This window comes from Mauremys mutica, chromosome 4 (assembly GCF_020497125.1).
Source record: "Mauremys mutica isolate MM-2020 ecotype Southern chromosome 4, ASM2049712v1, whole genome shotgun sequence".
In the NCBI taxonomy this organism is placed as follows: Eukaryota; Metazoa; Chordata; order Testudines; family Geoemydidae; genus Mauremys; species Mauremys mutica.
Genome location: NC_059075.1, coordinates 158,994,585 through 159,014,027, shown reverse-complemented (window position 1 = coordinate 159,014,027; position 19,443 = coordinate 158,994,585). Strand labels below are relative to the sequence as shown.

The 19,443-nt window shown below is 66.4% G+C and overlaps 2 protein-coding genes across 4 annotated transcripts; one reads left to right on the top strand and one right to left on the bottom strand.

The window, feature by feature from the left end:
* Window positions 1-6,363: 6,363 nt before the first annotated feature.
* Window positions 6,364-13,691, bottom strand: LOC123367902 (THO complex subunit 6 homolog). Of its 2 annotated transcripts, none has more exons than XM_045012221.1 (13): window positions 13,602-13,691; window positions 12,461-12,576; window positions 12,313-12,377; window positions 11,811-11,914; window positions 11,070-11,107; window positions 10,952-11,000; window positions 10,793-10,864; window positions 10,445-10,547; window positions 10,180-10,229; window positions 8,924-8,986; window positions 8,440-8,550; window positions 6,909-7,037; window positions 6,364-6,543 (listed from the first exon to the last, which is right to left on the bottom strand). In XM_045012221.1, exons 2-13 carry the CDS (start codon window positions 12,574-12,576, stop codon window positions 6,460-6,462), a joined length of 984 nt encoding a protein of 327 aa, XP_044868156.1. In that variant the 5' UTR covers window positions 13,602-13,691; the 3' UTR covers window positions 6,364-6,459. The 2 variants fall into 2 exon arrangements, with proteins under 2 accessions (XP_044868156.1, XP_044868155.1); XM_045012220.1 differs by lacking the exon at window positions 13,602-13,691 and adding an exon at window positions 13,202-13,350.
* On the top strand, window positions 13,419-18,704 carry LOC123367903. 2 transcript variants are annotated; one of them, XM_045012223.1, is made up of 6 exons: window positions 13,419-13,567; window positions 15,345-15,575; window positions 15,662-15,724; window positions 17,924-18,103; window positions 18,187-18,321; window positions 18,404-18,704. In XM_045012223.1, exons 2-6 carry the CDS (start codon window positions 15,433-15,435, stop codon window positions 18,552-18,554), a joined length of 672 nt encoding a protein of 223 aa, XP_044868158.1. In that variant the 5' UTR covers window positions 13,419-13,567; window positions 15,345-15,432; the 3' UTR covers window positions 18,555-18,704. The 2 variants fall into 2 exon arrangements, with proteins under 2 accessions (XP_044868158.1, XP_044868157.1); XM_045012222.1 differs by having other exon boundaries at window positions 13,449-13,593.
* The last annotated feature ends 739 nt before the right edge of the window (window positions 18,705-19,443 follow it).

Genomic DNA, 19,443 nt, shown 5'->3' with positions numbered 1-19,443 from the left:
ACTGGGGCCAGCCCTGGCCGGCAGGGGAGAGCGCCCCCTGCTGAGCCCCCAGCCCCACTGCACAGCGCCCCCTACCACAGCACTGTCCCGCTCCCTGCAGCACCCTCTGTTTTCCTTGGAGGTCTGCCCAAGCAGTATCCTGGCCCAGTGGTTTTCAAACTTTTTTTCCAGTGACTCAGTTGAAGAAAATTGTTGATGCCCATGTCCCAACAGAGCTGGGGATGAGGGGTTCAGGGTGTGGGAGGGGCTCAGGGCTGGGGATGCTGGAGGGGATCAGGGCTCTGGGCTGGGGGGTGCAGACTCTGGAGTGGGGCCAAGGATGAGGGGTTCAGGGTGTGGGAGGGGCTCAGGGCTGGGGCAGAGGGATGGGGTGAGGGCTGCGGGGTGGGGCCGGGAATGAGGGGTTCAGGGTGTGGGAGGGGCTCAGGGCTGGAGGTGCAGGAGGGGGTCAGGGCTGGGGCAGAGGGATGGGGTGAGGGCTGCGGGGTGGGGCCGGGAATGAGGGGGTCAGGGTGTGGGAGGGGGTCAGGGCTGGGGGTGCAGGAGGGGGTCAGGGCTGGGGCAGAGGGTTGGGGTGAGGGCTGCGGGGTGGGGCCGAGGGGTTCAGGGTGTGGGAGGGGCTCAGGGCTGGGGGTGCAGGAGAGGGTCAGGGCTGGGGCAGAGGGTTGGGGTGAGGGCTGCGGGGTGGGGCCGAGGGGTTCAGGGTGTGGGAGGGGCTCTGGGCTGGGGCAGGAGGTTGGGATGCGGGAGGAGGTCAAGGCTGTGGGTCGTGGGGTGCAGGCTCTGGGTTGGGGCCAGGGATGAGAGGTTTGGGGTGCAGGAGGCAGCTCCGGGTTGGGGGGTTCAGGGCAGGGGCTGGGGCGTGATGTGATCAGAACACAGCTCAAAGCAGCTGGGATTGGGCTAAACACAGAGAACACCTCTCCCGACCCTCCAGCGCTGTGACCCTCCGAACCCCCCACGTCCCTTCCGCACCCTGCCAGAGCCAAACGGGAGCCGGGGCCAGCCCGGCGTGGGAGGCCAGGGGAATCGCCAGCAGGCGCACAGCAGAGGTGGGATTTCCCCTGGATTTGGCGCTGGGTGGGCCCGTGTCCAGGTCTGGTGCCCACCAGTCAAGGGGGCTGGTGATAAACTGCAGAGGGGTCAGAGAAGAGCCGCGAGAACGATTCAGGGGTTAGAAACTGGCCTGACAGCGAGAGACTCCTGGAGCTCGGTCCATTTAGCTTCACTGAGAAGCGGCTACGGGTGCCTTGATCCCAGCCTGTAAATACCAACCTGGGGAACAACCAGCCGTTAACACAGGCCTAGCAGAGAAGGTCCCACGCGATCCAGTGGCCGGCAGCTGAAGCTGGACAGACTTAGGCAGGAAATAAGACATAAATTTTTAACCGTGAGGAGAATTAACCTTGGAACAATTTACCCAGGGCCGTGGGGGATTCTCCATCAAGGACAACTTTTAAAATCGAGACGGGAGGGTTTTCTGGAAGCTCTGCTCTGAGAATTTTCTTCTAGGGCAGGTCTCTGGTCTACATAATCCAGGAGGTCAGACGAGATGATCACAATTGTCCCTTCTGGCCTTGGGATCTGTGCCTAGAACCCAGGAGTCCTGGCTCCCAGCCCCACCCCCTCTCCCCTCCCAGAGCCGGGGAGAGAACCCAGGAGTCCTGGCTCCCAGACCCCCTCCCATCCCCTCGCCTCCCAGAGCCGGGGAGAGAACCCAGGAGTCCTGGCTCCCAGCCCCCCCTGCTCTAACCCACCAGACCCCACTTCCCTCCCAGAGCCGGAGAGAGAACCCAGGAGTCCTGGCTCCCAGCCCCCCCTGCTGTAACCCACCAGCCCCAATTCCCCTCCCAGAGCCGGGAGAGAACCCAGGAGTCCTGGCTCCCAGCCCCCCCTGCTCTCACCCACCAGCCCCCACTCCCCTCCTGGAGCTGGGGAGAGAACCCAGGCGTCCTGAGCCTCTGTCCCTTTTCACTTTCTAGGGAAGGCAGTTTTATCCCTGGACCCGGACATGGCTCACCCTAACCTGGAGATCTCGAAGGACGGGAAGGAGGTGACATGCGTCAGTCAGGAAAGGTCTGTTGACTCCAGCCCGAGGCGATTCGACACGGCGAACTGCGTGGTGGCCAAGCAGAGCTTCAGCGCGGGGCAGCACTACTGGGAGGTGTCCGTGGGCCGGAAGCGGCGCTGGAACCTGGGGGTGGTCTCGGACCGAGCCAGGAGGCAGGGGAGGTTGATCAGCGTGAAGTGGTGGCCGTGGCCCCCTAGCAAGGTCTGCGCCGAGGGCTACTGGCTGATCGGCTACGACCGGCAGAGGGCCAGGAAGAATTACTGGATATTTGACACCAACCCATGGCCCCTGGATCTCTGTCCCCACCCTGAGACCATCGGCGTCTACCTGGACTACACGGACGGGGAGGTCTCCTTCTACAACGCCGATCACCCCGACACACTGACCCACATCCACACTTTCCACACCTCCTTCGACAACAAGCCCGTCTACCCCATCTTCGACCCCTGCTGGCACGACAAGGGGGGCAACACGCAGCCCCTCAAGATCCTGTGAGCTGCCGGCTCCGTGGCATCCCAGGGCGCCTCGTCCGACGGCCACCGCTCGGCTTACGCAGCTCTGCCCCTCCTGGGGACTTCCCTTGTCTGTGGGCCGAGGAAAGAGAGGAATTGCCACAGTCCCAGAGACGAGGGTGACGAGGTCGCCAGCTGCTTCAGCAACACCCTCGAGGCCAGTCAGAGAATAGCCCACCCTTACTGGCCATTTCTTCCTGACCGCCACTGGGCAAAGGTGGCTTTGGAGCCCTGAAGCATGAAGATCTGGAGCCCTCAGGCCATTGTGCTCCTAACAGACCTCAGGATGTTCTCATTATCCCTATAAACCTCCCCTGGTTTTCTGACCCCCTCGGCTGCCGCGACGTCCTGTAGCAGTGAGTTCCGCTGGCTCGTCGTCGCTGTTCTCCTGCACGGCGCTAAGAGATCGTTAAACAAGCTGGGCGGCTGCATGGCACCTGGGAGACGCTTTATGGTGTTATTAACGCCAATACCTATCACTGCGATGACTCTGAGCAGAGAGGCCACGTACAGGGTCAGTGGAAACGTCATGATTTGCCAAGGATGATGATGCTGTTTATCACCTTTGTATGGTGAGTTACAGGTGTGTGTGTGGGGGGGTAGATCTGGTGACACCCCCGACAGATTGGCAGCAGCACCAGCCAGTCTGTCCCATGGCCCATCAAGGACCATCAGCTGGACAATGAAGGCGCTTGGAGGAGCCAGGTAGGGGCAGACCCCAAGAGGTTCTCCAGGCCACGCGCTGTGTTTGGGACAGAGGACGGACGAGCCGCATGGCAAAGGACATGGCAGCTGCATCAGCTCCAGTGTGTCTCAATCCTGCTTCTCTCCGCTCCGGAGTCACTGCTCTGCCAAAGCTCTGAGCAGGGGACAGCCTGGCCCAGCCCAGCCGGGGGTGACTCCAGAGGGACTTTCAAGCCAGCGACCTCCCCAGCGCTGCTCACGACCTGATTCCTGGACTCTGAGGTCTGCGTTCGTTACCACTGAGCAACTCTCCTCTTGTTCTTTGCCACTAAACCCTTCGGGTTAGACGCTGAGGACTGGCCGGCAGCGCGGGATTTGGCATAAAATCCAAACTAACATTGACCTGGCAACGTGGCGGCCCTTTGGGGTGGGAAGGACATTTTGTAGCGTGAGCAGAGTTTTTAGGTAACTTCTCCCTGCACTGGACCTGGTGCTGGCTGGGAGCCAGAGAACTGGAATGCAGTAATGGGGGGGGGGGGGTGAAGGCTTTTTTCAGCTTCTCAATAACCCAGGGGGTCTCAAACTGAGGGGGTCACAAGGTTATTACATGGGGGGGGTCGTGAGCTGTCTGCCTCCACCCCAAACCCCACTTTGCCTCCAGCATTTCTAATGGTGTTCAATATATTGAAAGGGGGTTTTAATGTACACGGGGGGGTCGCACTCGGAGGTTTGCTGTGTGACGGTCCCCAGCACACAAGTGAGAACCGCGGCAGTAACCGGGGGGGGGGGGAAATCAGGGAGCACCGGGCGTAACGGGGGGGGGGGGGGTCACACTTCAGTGTTACCCACCAGCCTCCCCCTGCTGCAGCCTGCCCTGCCCTTGGCCCTGCCAGCACGGGCTGCCCAGGCGCCGCGTGGCACAAGCCAAGGGAATTAGGCTCCCTCGTTAGTCCGGCGCCTGGCAGGAGATTGACTCAGTCCTTGAGCTCGCAGGAGCCAAAGCCCTGAAAGGCGGCTGGGGATTCTGCCGGGCTGCCTGGGGGGGGGGGGGGGGGGGGGCTCAGTCCCACCCGTCCCAGAGGCGCCGGTGCTGTGATGTTTGGGTCAATCACTGGATACAATCGCTGGAGAACGCCCCCCCCCCCTCGGCCGGGCCCCCCGGCTTTCAGCCCCATGGCCACAGGGTTTGGGGTTTGACCTATGCAAAATCCTCCTCCTCAGACGCCCCTAAATATCCCCCCCTGGAACCCCAACAGAGGGGGGAGGGGGGATCGGGTGGGGCTATTTAAACCCTCAAAAAAAAGGTAAATGTACTCTCCCTTTTTAACCCCCCCAATTCCTGTGTCGGCCACTGGCTCCAGCCCTGCGCAGGTCAGGGGAAGCCACGTCTCACCCAGACGGGGGCCACACCCCACTTTTCACAGCCTCTCGCTGCCTCGGCCAGCCGGGGAGGGCCCTCCCCCCCCCCGCTTCCCACACTCGGGAACTTGTTCCCAACCGGCACAGACTGGGAACCAGGCAGCAAGCGCCGGGAAACCTCCGATCTGATCCCCCCCGGGAATGGAGTCACGCAAACCGAGCGCCCCCCCCCCCCCTTTGCCAGGTTGGTCCCCAGGCGCCCACCACAACGTAAACGTTAAATAGACGAGCCCGGCTCATGGGACGCAGCTCTGCAGCCAGGGCAGGACTCACCCCGGCTTGGCCCCCCACCCTTCCCAGCCCCCGTCATTCCCCCACTGGCCAGACAGGGAAACCGAGGCACGCGGCCATGAAGCCCCTCACCCTAGGTCACCCAGCAGGCAGGCGGAAGAGCAGAAACAGATCCCAGGTCCAGCCCTGGCCCGGGGGGAGTGAGCCCAGTCGTGTGAATCCTGGCGCCCAGGGCTGAGCCCGGCTCGGCCCTGTGGACATGGGACCCGCTGCCGTGGGAAAGGTCCCATGAGGCCGGGACGGAGGGACCCAGGCCTGGAACTGGGAGAAGTTTCCCAGCCCCATGGGGCACAAAGGATGAAACAGCCCCCAACTTTGGGTTCCTTGTGAGACTGAGAAGGTCTGAGCTAAGGGGGCCAGACCCCAGCTGGTGAGAGTCAAAGGGGCTGGGAGCCAGGACTCCTGGGTTCTCTCCCGGCTCTGGGAGGGGAGTGGGGGCTGGTGGGTCAGAGCAGGGGGGGCTGGGAGCCAGGACTCCTGGGTTCTCTCCCCAGCTCTGGGAGAGGAGTGGGGGCTGGTAGGTCAGAGCAGGGGAACTGGGAGCCAGGACTCCTGGGTTCTCTCCCCGGCTCTGGGAGGGGAGTGGGGGCTGGTGGTTAGAGCAGGGGGGGCTGGGAGGGGAGGGGGGGCTGGTGGAGCAAGGTGGGGGTTGCCTCTGACAGAGGATTTGCTGCCTGGCTCCCCGGGGCAGTTCCCCGCTGTCACACCCGTTATGGTACCTCCCACGTTCAGACTCCGCTCCAGCGTCTCCTGCTGCGCGTAGCCCGGGGACTGGGACCCCCACGGCTCCTTCTCTGATCCAGGCCGGCTCCCCCTGCGATCGCCAGTGTCGCCCCATTCCCCTCGCGGGGTCCCCGCTGAGCCGCCCACCCCAGAGCCCCTGGCAGCTGCAGGCTCCCCAGCGGCCCGGGCTGTGAGCGACCCGGGGATGAGCCTGGAGCCAGGCCCCCAGCCGCAGTCGCCCCAGGGCCGGCTACCGGGCAGAGAGAGCCCCGAGCCCGGCGGCCGGGGAGGAGGCGGAGGTGCTGTACCGCGAGCTGTGACAAACCGGCAGCAGGCCGCACCCCAGAGCTGGGCGCAGTCAGCGAGGCCGGAGCCGGCTGCATGGCCCGTGCGAGGGGCCCAGCTGGGTTCTCCGCCCCCGGCTCCTCACGGCTCTGGGCAACACAGGCTGGCTAAACGCACTCCCTGCCCCCCACCTCAAACACCGCCTCGGTGCACCCCCAGATCTGTGGGGCGACTGCTCCGTGCACACACACCCCGCCTCCAGATCTTCCAGCCAAACCCCTGATCCGCAGCAGCCCCGGGGCACAGAGACGGGCGGGGGGGGGTGTCACCCGGATTTTATTAATAAAACAAACAAGAGAAAAAACCAAAAGGGAGCAGGGACAGGTGCCTTGGGGGGCTCTGGGGTGGGAGAAGGGGATTGGGGGTCCTGGGGGTGGGGATCAGGGGTGGGGAATGGGGGGGCGCTGGGGGGCGCTACGCGAAGCAGAGGGAAAACGCCCGGTAGCTGAAGTTGGTGAAGACGTCGACTTTGTGGCTGCTCCCGGCGGCCGTCAGCACCTGGGGGTCAGACCAATGGGGGGGGGGGGGGGGAGTCAGTGGGGCCAGGATCCCGGGGTCCCCTTTGGGGCTGGATTAGTCCCTGCCCCAAGCCCCCCCTTCCCAGCCCCCTGTCCTCCCCCTCCCCTCCGACTAGATGCCTGACTCCGCTCCAAGCCCCCCCAGTTAAGTACCTTCCCCTCACTCCAATCCAGCCCCGCCCCCAGCTCCAGGCCCCGCCTCCTCTCCCAGCCCCTCCCATTGCATTCTCAGCCCCTCCCCCTGAGCCACGTCCCTCCCACCTCACTCCCAGCTCCTCCCCCACTCCAATCCACTCCCCCCCGAGCCGTGTCCCTCCCAGCCCCCGCGCGTGGGGCGCCCCCTACCTTGTGCTCCGGGGAGCGCTCGTTGAGGCAGAGCGAGTGGACGGAGCGGGGCGTGCAGGGGATCTGGGCCCTGACTTCCCCGCTGATCTGCAGGTGGTTGATGGCCGGGCTGTGCCCTGCCGAGAGGATCTGGGGGGCAGAGACGGGGCGGGGGGGGGGTTAGCGGGAGCCCCCGGGGGAGACCGGCGGGAATGACCGAGCGGGGGGATGGGAAGAAGAGAGGGGACCAGGCTGACCGGACGCAGCACTAACAGAACAAGCGAAAGGGGGAACGGGACCAACCGGAGAAACGGAGCCGCCGGGAACGAACCAACGGGAACGAACGAGGAGCCGAACTCGGGAACAGGACGGAGGGAAAGAACCTCCGACATCAAATGAAGAAACGGGAGAGAAGGAACGAAGAAAGAACGAGGGAAAGAACGACCTGGGGGACAGAACGAAAGACGAAGGAACCAAGGGCTGGACCGGGGGGTCTCAAACTGGGGGTCGGACCCTCAGGGGCACGAGGTTATTACATGGGGGGTCGGGAGCTGCCAGCCTCCACCCCAAACCCCGCGCTGCCTCCAGCATTTAGTGTGGTGTTAAATACACAAGTGTTTATAATGTATAAGGGGGTCGCGCTCAGAGGCCGGCTAGCGAAGGGGTCACCAGTGCAAACGTCCGAGACCCACTGGGCGAGAACGAAGCGAACAAATGAACACGCCGGGGCGACGCGGGCAGGACAAGGACGGGAGGGTAACAGAAAGAAAACAATGAACAAAGAACAAATGAACAAACCAACCGGAGAACAGAACGAACGGGGAAAAACGGGAAATAAAACCAGGGAGGCAGAGACTGAACGGAGGGAAACCAGAACGAAGGTGGGAACGAACGGAGAAGAGAATGGACAGGGCAAGAGAACGAAGGAAGGAGAAAAGAACGACGGTGACCAATGGGAGGGAGGAAGGAAGAACGCAGAGAAAAATGAAGACAAACGGGAGAAGAACAAATGAACAAAGAACCCCAGTGAGGAGTGAACAATAAGAGAAGGAAAGAATGAAAATGGCCCAAATGGAGAAATAGAAAGAACGGACGAATGAACCGGGGAGGAGAACGAATGAATGCTAGAAAGACTGAATAAAACGAACGAACAGATGAATGAATCGGGGAACAGAAAGAAAGAAGAAAACGGGTGAACGAATCAGTAAAAAGAATGAACCAGGGAGGAGAACGAATGAACCAGGGAGGAGAACAAACGAGTAAGTCAATGAAAAACATGAACAAACCCGCAGGGCAATAGGAAGAGCGAACGAAACAGGGGAAGAAAACGAAGGAAGGAAGGAAGGAAGGAACGCTCACCCAGGGGAGAGAAGCGGCCCCGCGCCCGCCCACCCAGGGGAGGAGAAGCGGCCCCACGCCCGCCCGCCCAGCGCGTGCCGGGAAGGGGCCGGGCCGGCCGGAGGGTGAGCCGGCGGGGAGGAGGAGGAGGAGGAGGAGGCCCGGACGAGCCCGGGGCTGGCGCAGAGCGGGGCGCAGGGCGGGGGGCACTCACCAGGTCCTGGTAGAACATGACGTGCTGCTGGCAGTGGGGCAGAGGGAAGACCGTGGTGGGGGTCACGGAGCGCAAGTGCCAGAGGGTGAGCGCCGGGCCCCCCCCGCACACCTGGGGGAGAGACGGGGTCAGACGCCGCAGAGACCCCCACAGCCCCGCTCCCCCTGTATCCCATCAGCCTCTGCTTCTCAGGCCAACCCCTCGCAGCCAGGGGGAAACGGCTACCAGGCCCAGTGCATCCTGGGAACCCCCGGCCTTGCACGACGGGGCCCGGCACGGCCCCGCAGCCCCCCCAGCCTCGCACGACGGGGCCCGGCACGGCCCCGGAGCCCCCCCAGCCTCGCACGACGGGGCCCGGCATGGCACGGCCCCACAGCCCCCTGGTCTCGCACAGCTGGGGAGGTGGTGACTTTACCAGCCCAGGTGCCGCGGGGTGGGGCCCCAAACCAGAGCCCCCAGCGCCCCCTGCTGAGAACTCACGCACCATCCAGTCACAGTCTGTTGCCAGGCACCGGATCCACTTCCCGTGCTGGGGCCGGCTGCATTCCTGGGGGAGGGGAAGGAGGGACCATTATGGGGGGAGCAGTGGGGTCCGGTGGGTTAGAGCAGGGGGGGCTGGGAGCCCGGACTCCTGGGTTCTCTCCCTGGCTCTGGGAGGGAAGTGGGGGCTGGTGGGTTAGAGCAGGAGGGCTGGGAGCCCGGACTCCTGGGTTCTCTCCCTGGCTCTGGGAGGGAAGTGGGGGCTGGTGGGTTAGAGCAGGGAGGCTGGGAGCCAGGACTCCTGGGTTCTGTCCCCAGCTCTGGGAAGGGAGTGGGGGCTGGTGGGTTAGGGCAGGGGGGCTGGGAGCCAGGACTCCTGGGTTCTCTCCCCAGCTCTGGGAGGGGAGTGGGGGCTGGTGGGTTAGGGCAGGGGGGCTGGGAGCCAGGACTCCTGGGTTCTCTCCCCAGCTCTGGGAGGGGAGTGGGGGCTGATGGGTTGGGGGGGGGAGCCAGGACTCCTGGGTTCTCTCCTGGCTCTGGGAGGGGACTGGGGGCTGGTTGGGGGCGGGGCTGGGAGCCAGGACTCCTGGGTTCTCTCCTGGCTGAGGGAGGTGAGTGGGGGCTGGTGGGTTAGAGCAGGGGGGGCTGGGAGCCAGGACTCCTGGGTTCTCTCCCCAGCTCTGGGAGGGGAGTGGGGGCTGGTGGGTTAGAGCAGGCGGGGCTGGGAGCCAGGACTCCTGGGTTCTCTCCCCGGCTCTGGGGGGGGAGTGGGGGCGGGTGGGTTAGAGCACGGGGGGCTGGGAGCCAGGACTCCTGGGTTCTCTCCCCGGCTCTGGGAGGGGAGTGGGGGCTGGTGGGTTAGAGCAGGGGGGCTGGGAGCCCGGACTCCTGGGTTCTCTCCCCGGCTCTGGGAGGGGAGTGGGGGCTGGTGGGTTAGGGCAGGGGGGCTGGGAGCCAGGACTCCTGGGTTCTCTCCTGGCTCTGGGAGGGGAGTGGGGGCTGGTTGGGGGCGGGGCGGGGCTGGGAGCCAGGACTCCTGGGTTCTCTCCTGGCTGAGGGAGGTGATTGGGGGCTGGTGGGTTAGAGCAGGGGGGGCTGGGAGCCAGGACTCCTGGGTTCTCTCCCCAGCTCTGGGAGGGGAGTGGGGGCTGGTGGGTTAGAGCAGGGGGGGCTGGGAGCCAGGACTCCTGGGTTCTCTCCCCAGCTCTGGGCGGGGAGTGGGCTCTGGTGGTTAGAACGGGCGGGGGGAGCTGTTGTTACCTCGTATTTATGCACTTCGATGAGCTGGACCTGCGCCCCGGTGCGTAGATCTGCGACAGAGAACTCGGCGTGAGGGGGGGCGGGGCCCCCGGCAGAGAGACAGCGGCAGGATGGGCCATTATCACCGCTCAGCCTGAGGCCCCCCGCCCCCCCATCCCGGCGGACATGGAGAGGGCCCCGGGCTCCAAGCCAGCCCCTGCCCCAGCCCACAGACCCGCCCGGGAGCTCAGGCTGGAGCAGGGGTGTCACGAGGGCGGCTCCTCACCCCACATGCGCACGGTGCCGTCCTCACTGCCTGACAGACACTCCTGGGACTGGTCCCGCAGCGCCAGGCAGTGCACGTAGTCGCTGTGCCCCCGGAGCGCGTGCTGCGGAGACAGGCAGAGAGAGTGGGCGGAGGGGGACGGACAGACGGGAGGACGGGCACACAGACAGGGACAGACAGACGGGGGTGGACGGGGACAGACAGACGGGGGTGGACAGGGACAGACAGACGCTCCCCTCCCGTTTCAGTGGGTCCCTGCCCATTTCCCCAGCAGTGAGGGAGGGGGGCTCCCCCTGGTGGCCCGTCGCTGCCCCCCCAGACTCCCGTGCCCCCCCCCCCCCCACTCACGGTGAAGGTGCCGGACTCCAGGTCCATGGCGTGCACGGCACAGTCGCCCCCGGCCAGCAGGATGCTGTTATCCTGCGGGGGAAGGGCAGAGAGACAGCAGGTGAGGGGGGGCTGGGGGACAGAGGGGCACCCCCCTTCCCACAATGCACGGCGGCTCACCTTGGGGTTCAGCTGCAGGCTGTTGATCTCGGGCACCTCCAGGCTACTCCTGGCGCAGGAGAGAGAGGGGGAGTGTGAGAGCAAAGGGGGTGGGGGCAGGGGACGGGGTGGGGCTCACCTGTATGGGGGTCTGCGGCTCCAGGCTTCCTTGCACCCCTGGCAGAGGGAGACGCAGTGTTAGGAAGAACCCAGGAGTCCGGGGCGGGGGAGGCGGCGTCAGGAGGGACCCAGGAGCCCGGGGCGGGGGAGGCGGCGTCAGGAGGGACCCAGGAGCCCAGGACCCGGGAGGCAGCATTAGAAGAGACCCAGGAGCCCGGGGCCGGAGAGGCGGCGTTAGGTGGGACCCAGGAGCCCGGGGCCGGGGAGGCGGCGTTAGGTGGGACCCAGGAGCCCGGGGCCGGGGAGGCGGCGTTAGGAGGGACCCAGGAGCCCGGGGCCGGGGGAGGCGGCGTTAGGAGGGACCCAGGAGCCCGGGGCCGGGGGAGGCGGCGTTAGGAGGGACCCAGGAGCCCGGGGCCGGGGGAGGCGGCGTTAGGAGGGACCCAGGAGCCCGGGTCCGGGGGGCGCGGCGATCGGAGGGACCCAGGAGCCCGGGGCCGGGGGAGGCGGCGTTAGGAGGGACCCAGGAGCCCGGGGCCGGGGGAGGCGGCGTTAGGAGGGACCCAGGAGCCCGGGGCCGGGGGAGGCGGCGTTAGGAGGGACCCAGGAGCCCGGGGCCAGGGGAGGCGGCGTTAGGAGGGACCCAGGAGCCCGGGGCCGGGGGAGGCGGCGTTAGGAGGGACCCAGGAGCCCGGGGAGGCGGCGTTAGCGGGAACCCAGGAGCCCGGGACATGGTGGGGAGGGGAGCGGCACGTCTCACCTTCTTGACGATGTCGCTCCAGTTCCAGGCCCTGAGCTCGCCGTTGCCGGAGCTGAGCAGCTGCCGCTCGGTGGAGACCATGGCGTAGACCGGGCCGTCGTGGGCTGCGGAGGGCAGCGAGGTGGCGTCAGCGCTGGGGGGGGGGGGGGGGGCATCTGGGGCTGCTGGATTCAGTGCATGATGGGAGCTCCCTGGCATGACTGGGTGCAGTGCATTCTGGGAGCTACCTAGCTTGGCGTGGCCAGGCACAATGCATGCTGGGAGCCCTCTGGTTTGGTGTGACTGGGGGTAGTGCATTCTGGGAGCTGCCCAGGTTGGCGTGACCAGGCACAATGCATGCTGGGGGCTCCCCAACTTGGTGCAATGCATCTTGGGACCCCTCTGGCTTGGCAACACAGGGCACAAAGCACCCAGGGCTCTTCCCAGGTTGGCGCAAGTGGCCCCAATGCATGCTGGGAATCCCCCGTCACTCCTCACTTCCCTGCCCCCGAGAGGCACCTACCTGTGAAGGACACCACCGGCTTCTTGCTCTCCTCCTTGGCTTCGGAGCTCAGCGCCGCCGAGAGGCTGTGGGGGAGCAGAGGGGGTGAGTGGGTGGGAGCAGCCCCGGGGGGGGGGCAGGAGGCGATGGAGGGCAGGGCGGGGGTTACCTGAAGATGGCGATCTCCCCATAGTTGTTCCCAGCTGCCAGGTACTTGCCGCAGGGTGAGACGCTCTGGGAGAAGACAGTCATGTGCAGCAGCTCCAGCGCGCGCTGGGCGTCCATCTGGGGGCGGGAGAGGGCGCGGGTTAGGGGGTTAAGTACTGGGATACATGCTCCCAGCATGCACCAGGATGGGTCGCGCCAACCTGGGGGGCTCCCAGCATGCTCCGGGGCAGGTCGCGCCAACCCAGGGAGCTCCCAGCATGCACCAGGATGGGTCGCGCCAACCCGGGGGGCTCCCAGCATGCACCGGGACGGGTCACGCCAACCCGGGGGGCTCCTAGCCTGCGTCGGGTCGGGATGCACCAATCTCGGGGGCGGGGGGAGGTCCCAGCCTGCACCGAGCTCGGTCGCACCAACCAGGGGGGCTCCCAGCATTCACCGGGCTGGGTCGCGCCAACCCGGGGGGTTCCCAGCATGCACCGGCCTGGGTCACGCCAACCCGGGGGGCTCCCACCATGCTCCGGTGCAGGTCACGCCAACCAGGGGGGTTCCCAGCATGCACCGGGCTGGGTCGCGCCAACCCGGGGGGTTCCCAGCATGCACCAGGCTGGGTCACGCCAACCCGGGGGGTTCCCAGCATGCACCGGGCCGGGTCACGCCAACCTGGGGGGCTCCCAGCATGCACCTGGTCCCTACACGGTGCATGCTGGGTGCCGCCCCCCGCCCGCGCTGCGGCTCCAGTTACCTCCCCAGGTACCATGCGGCCTCCTCACACAACGTGCCTCCGCGTCGCGCTCCCCTGACGTCATCCATCCGCGCCTGCCGGGCGAGGACTACAGCTCCCAGCAGGCTGCGCGGCCCCGCCCGGGGAGGCTCGGGCAGCGAACGCGCGCGGGGCCCGATGGGAAGTGGAGTCCCCACGCAGCGGATGGGCTCGTCCCAGCAGAAAGCCAAGGACAACATTTCCCGGCAGGCCCCGCGGCCCCGCAGTCCATTGGCCCGCTCCCGTCACGTGACAGGGGAGGTTACGCACGCATCCCGCCGGAAGGCCGCGGCGGAGGATCCCACGGACGGTGAGGTGGCGGGGCGGGGAGCAAGAAAAAGGACCCCGGTAGGTGCGAAGAAAATCTCCGCCAGGTCCGTACCGCGCATGCGTCGAACCCCGCCCAACCGCTGCCCCCGGCGCGAGACGAACGGTCTAAGCCGCGCGCCCAGGCGGCAACCGCCACACCCGGCGTCGCTCTGCGCATGCGCAGGGGCCCGACTCCGGCCTGTGGCGTGCCTTCCGAACTCAGCCCCGCCCCCTGCTTCTAGCCACGCCCGCTCTTTAAGTCCCGCCCCATCTTTTCATGGGGTTGTGCCTGGGTGCAATGTATCCTGGGAGCCCCTCAGCCCGGCATGACCCACCCCAGTGCATCCTGGGAGCCCCTCAGCCCAGCGTGACCCACCCCAGTGCATCCTGGGAGCCCCTCGGCTTGGCGTGACCCACCCCAGTGCATCCTGGGAGCCCCTCGGCCCGGCATGACCCGCCCCAGTGCATCCTGGGAGCCCCTCGGCTTGGCGTGACCCACCCCAGTGCATCCTGGGAGCCCCACAGCCTGGCATGATCCGCCCCAGTGCATCCTGGGAGCCCCACAGCCTGGCATGACCCACCCAGTGCATCCTGGGAGCCCCACAGCCTGGCATGACCCGCCCCAGTGCATCCTGGGAGCCCCTCGGCCTGGCATGACCCACCCCAGTGCATCCTGGGAGCCCCTCGGCCCGGCATGACCCGCCCCAGTGCATCCTGGGAGCCCCTCGACCCGGCGTGACCCACCCCAGTGCATCCTGGGAGGCCCACAGCCCGGCGTGACCCGCCCCAGTGCATCCTGGGAGCCCCTCGGCCCGGCATGACCCGCCCCAGTGCATCCTGGGAGCCCCTCGGTTTGGCGTGACCCACCCCAGTGCATCCTGGGAGACCCACAGCCTGGCATGACCCGCCCAGTGCATCCTGGGAGCCCCTCGGCCCGGCATGACCTGCCCCAGTGCATCCTGGGAGCCCCTCGGCCCGGCATGACCCGCCCCAGTGCATCCTGGGAGCCCCTCGGCTTGGCGTGACCCACCCCAGTGCATCCTGGGAGGCCCACAGCCTGGCATGACCCGCCCAGTGCATCCTGGGAGCCCCTCGGCCCGGCATGACCCACCCCAGTGCATCCTGGGAGCCCCTCAGCCCGGCATGACCCACCCCAGTGCATCCTGGGAGCCCCTCGGCCCGGCATGACCCACCCCAGTGCATCCTGGGAGGCCCACAGCCTGGCATGACCCGCCCAGTGCATCCTGGGAGCCCCTCGGCCCGGCATGACCCGCCCCAGTGCATCCTGGGAGCCCCTCGGCTTGGCGTGACCCACCCCAGTGCATCCTGGGAGCCCCACAGCCTGGCATGACCCGCCCAGTGCATCCTGGGAGCCCCTCAGCTTGGCGTGACCCGCCCCAGTGCATCCTGGGAGGCCCACAGCCTGGCATGACCCGCCCCAGTGCATCCTGGGAGCCCCTCAGCTTGGCGTGACCCGCCCCAGTGCATCCTGGGAGCCCCTCGGCCCAGCATGACCCACCCCACTGCATCCTGGGAACCCCTCAGCTTGGTTTGACCCCCCCCTCAGTGCATCCTGGGAGCCCCTCAGCCCAGCATGACCCAACCCAGTGCATCCTGGGAGCCTCATGGCTTGGCGTGACCCCTCACCCCAGTGCATCCAGGGTGCCCCTCAGCTTGACATGACCTGGCGCAATGCATGCTGGGAGCCCAGCAGCTCGGTCCATCTGGCGGCTATGCGCCTGGGGAGCCGCGCAGGGCCGGGTGAGCCCATCGGCGGGTTGCTGCGAGTGTAACTCTCTCTCCCTTGTCTCCCCAGGCGATGACCCGTGGATGGGTCCCCCACCCTGGCAGCCGGGGGCGGCGGTGACCTCGAGCCCCGGCGCTGCCCCTTCCTAGTGGGGGCCATGGGCTGGAGCCGCCGCCCGTGGCTGGGCTCCCCCCGCTGCACGGCCCCGGCCCCTGACTGGAAGCAGGAGGTGCCCCGCAGGATGCCCTGGGCCGCTCGGGATCAGGGGCTGGTCAGCTTCACGGGCGTGGCCCTGCCATGGTGAGCATACGGGGGGCAGCTGGGACTGAAAGAACTGGGACGGGAAGCTGGGACCCCCTGATTTTAACTCTCTCCTCCTGTTTCAGCACCCGCCAGCCACCCCACGTGGCATCACTGGCCCTCAAGCGCCGCCTGGACAAGGAGGAGCAGTGAGTGATGGGGGGTGACATCAGTGGGGGAGGCCTGGGGGTCCTCCCCTATATTGGCCTTCATCCCCCTTCCTGGTTAAACCCTGCCTGGCTCCTCACCACAGCCTGGCCGCAGTGCATGCTGGGTGATCCCTACTTGTCAGGACCGAGGGTGGGACTTTCTGAGAGCTCCCCCGGTTGGCATGAGTGGGGGCAGTGCATGCTGGGAGCCCCGGGGCTTGGCAGAACTGGGGGCAGTGCATGCTGGGAGTCCCCTCTCTTGGCGTAACTCAGTGCAGTGCATGCTGGGAGGTTCCTGGCCTCATGCGGCTAGGCACAGTGCAGCCCAGGAGACCCGTTGCCAGCTTTGCCTGTTACATTGGGGTGCGCTCATTTATTGGGGTCACTCTCCTGGGGGCGGGTCAGTGCTGCTTGTGTCCCTTGTGCTCCTACGGGGCGCTGCTTCTCCCTGCTGCAATCCCCTCCCCATGGGGTATCCCGCAGGCCTCGGCTCCCAGGGCCGGGGTCTTACACACACATCACAGGTCTGGTCGTGACCCACTGGCTGAGCAAACCCCACCGGATTTGGGGGCGCAGCAGGGGTCTTTAGCTTAGCTACGAGCAGCGCTGCTGCAGAGCGAGAGGAAACCAAAAAACCCCACGAGGGGGAGACAGAGAGAGAGACGCAACCAGCTTAACCATGAACGTTATTTATGGCCAGGGAAGAACCATACCAGGGGCCAAACAGAACAGTGATAATATTAAATCGGCCTTAAATTTGATTAAAACAACAAGGAGTCCGGTGGCCCCTGAGAGCCGAAGCGATTTCTTTGGGCAGAAGCTTTCATAACGCCCACGGCTGTAATTCTCACTCCGTGCAGCTGAAGAAGGGGGGTTTTACCCTCGAAAGCTTCTGCCCAAAGAAATCGGTTTGTCTCTCAGGGGCCACCGGACCCCTCGTTGGTTTTGTGGGTACAGACTAACCCGGCTCCCCCCGAGACTTACATTTGGTTATAAAAGTCGGGTTTAGCACACGAGAACTGATCCCACAGGGCAGGGTCAGACGGCTCCACCTAGCACGAGCTGGTTCTCACCACGCCGGGGAGCTTCACTCAATCGGGGGTCCCGGTGGGGGTGGGAGCTGGGCTCCGGAGGGCCGGAGCCAGGCAGAGCCCCCGGCACAATCAGTCAGGAGAAGATGGAGTCCCAGGGGAACTGAGGCAGAGCTGGAGCCAGGCCTCAGAGCACTGACCGGAGCGCGGGGAGGGGTTTTGGAGAGACACAAGAGTGGCGCGAGGGAGGACACGAGGTTTGTTTATGGGTAAACTGGTGGCTCGAGGGAGGATCCCAGAGTTGCTTTGTTCACGCCAACGGGAGCTGCTCATGCCTGGCGGTGGCTGATGTTCCTTCCCGGGAGCTCACAGTGCGATTAGAGAGAGTCGCTCGTTTGGATCCCAATCAAGGATTCGTTACTAGAATTGGGGGTGTGCAGGTGGGTTCATTAACATCTGGAGCAGAGATCCCCCATCATGCACTGCTTCCCGGTCCCAGAGTTCCCTGCGGCTCCATTGGGCGTGCTACCGGTGCTGTCTCCTTGGCCCGTCTTCCATGCAGATGAGGGCAGGGGAGTTTCCTTAATCCTGTCCCCCTTATCCCAGGGTTTAGGGGGGTCTCCCATGGCCTTAGCAGCAGATTTGGTTCCAGCAGAGGCTGGGGGCGGGGGTCTCGGGAGTCAGGCAGGCTGGGCCCCGCGCCCGGGTTCCCCAAGAACACAGCTGCTAGGTAACAGCCCGGCCTTGGCGTGAGGTGCTGCAATGGCTTCTGGGAGCTCTCCGGCTTGGCCGGACTGGTCCCAAGGGAGCTCAGGCGCCCAAGGCTTGGCATGGCTGGCGCTGCCATTTAGGCGACTGGGGCGCCAAGATTTGGGGGGGGCAGCAATTCAGTGGCGGGGGGTCCTTCCGCGCTCCGGGTCTTCGGTGGCAATTCTGCGGCGGGTCCTTCACTCGCTCCGGGACCTGCTGCAGAATTGCCGCCAGCGACCGGGAGCGCGGAAGGACCCCCGCCTAGGGCGCCAAAACCCCTGGCGCCGCTCCTGCCTGTGCGCACTGCATGCTGGGAAGCCCCGTCTTGGGGTGAGCGGCGCCCTGCAGCCCGGGAGCCCCCCAGCATGGCGCGACGGAGCGCAGTGCATTCTGGGAGCTGCCCTTTCCCTCCCCGCAGGCAGCCCGGCCCGAAGCAGTTCCTGTCGGAGGAGAAGATGGCGGCTCGGTTCAACACGCTGAGCCTGGAGAACGACCACGTCTACAGCGGCAACGGGCTGCCCGCCCGGGGCCCGGCGCCCGACCCTGCCTGGGCGCAGTGGGTGCAGGATTACGCCCGCTGCCCGCAGCCGGAGCAGAGGTACCCGGGGCGGGGGAGCATCGGGCCGTGGGGAACGGGGGACTCGCCCCAGAGCATCTCAGCACCGTGTGTTTCCCCCGCAGGCTGCCCCCGGCTGGAGGGAGCGAGGACGCCGGCGGGGCGGAGGCCGAGGGGGGCAGCGTGGTGGTGGAGGGGGAGTTCAGCATGGCCGACTGCACCCCCCTCAGCCTGGCGGGGCCGGGCCCCCTGCAGTACCTGTGAGTATTGCCCCATGGAGGGGCGGGACGGGGGCGGGACGGGATTGCATTACCTAACGCCTGTCTCCTTCCCCTGCCCCAGGAGCCCCTCCGCCGAGCTGGTGCTGTGGACCCCGCCGGGGAGCCGGGTGCCCCACTCCATCCGGACCCTCCTGCTGCCCCCCAGCCCCCTGGCGGCCCCCCCGCTGCTCCCCCTGGGCCAGGGGGCGCGGCCGGAGGAGATGGAGCTGTGATGCCGGCCAGACGCCGGGTACGACTCCCCCCGGACAGACCCTGTCCCCCACGCTGCGAGCTTCCCCGCAGCAGTGCCCCCGCAAGACAAACTGCACTGGCTGTTGTGTCTCTCCCGCTGCCCGGGGGTCAATAAAGGACAGAGCCCTGAGGCTGGGGGGGTCTGGAGTGTTTGTGGGGCTGCCCCCCCCCACAGGGAGGGGGAATTCTGGGGGGTCCCCTCTCTCCCTACTGGAGGGACCGGGCACCCCTGGTTTGCATTCAGCCTGGACGATTTCCCGGCCCAGGCGGTTCTTGGGGGGGGGGGGGGGGACCCGGCCTGAGAGTTCACAGCAGGAGAGGTGCTCGAAAGGGGTTTACACCCCCCCATCCCGCCAGGAATAGTCCCCTCTCCCGGCAACGCTGCGAGCTTCCCCCAGCCAGTGACCACACCCCCTGCTGCTGTGAGCTTCCCTAGAGCGGTGCCCCCAGCCACAGGCTCCACACACACACTGGCCCACCCCCAGCGCTGTGCCCCGCCTCAGTGACGCCCCCCCCCCCCCACCGGCGAGTTCTCCCCCCATCACTATCCTCCCCCCAGCGCTGTGCCCTGCCTCAGTGACCCCCCCGCTATCCTCCCCCAGCGCTGTGCCCCGCCTCAGTGACGCCCCCCCCCCCACCGGCGAGTTCTCCCCCCATCACTATCCCCCCCAGCGCTGTGCCCCGCCTCAGTGACGCCCCCCCCCACCAGCGAGTTCTCCCCCCATCACTATCCCCCCCCAGCGCTGTGCCCTGCCTCAGTGACCCCCCCGCTATCCCCCCCCAGCGCTGGGCCCTGCCTCAGTGACCCCCCCCGCTATCCCCCCCCAGCGCTGTGCCCCACCTCAGTGCCCCCCCCACCCCTGCCGGTGA

Bases quoted from the DNA above. Each gene is read 5' to 3' on its own strand.
- LOC123367902 (XM_045012220.1), bottom strand. The intron at 12,378-12,460 runs GTAACCCCCGCC...GCTCCCCCACAG, and splicing joins GGGGAGATCGCCATCTTCAG to CCTCTCGGCGGCGCTGAGCT. The intron at 10,548-10,792 runs GTGAGTGGGGGG...CTGTCTCCGCAG, and splicing joins TGGAGTCCGGCACCTTCACC to CACGCGCTCCGGGGGCACAG.
- LOC123367903 (XM_045012223.1), top strand. From the start codon at position 15,433: ATGGGCTGGAGCCGCCGCCCGTGGCTGGGCTCCCCCCGCTGCACGGCC. The intron at 15,576-15,661 runs GTGAGCATACGG...CTCCTGTTTCAG, and splicing joins ACGGGCGTGGCCCTGCCATG to CACCCGCCAGCCACCCCACG. The intron at 15,725-17,923 runs GTGAGTGATGGG...CCCTCCCCGCAG, and splicing joins CGCCTGGACAAGGAGGAGCA to GCAGCCCGGCCCGAAGCAGT.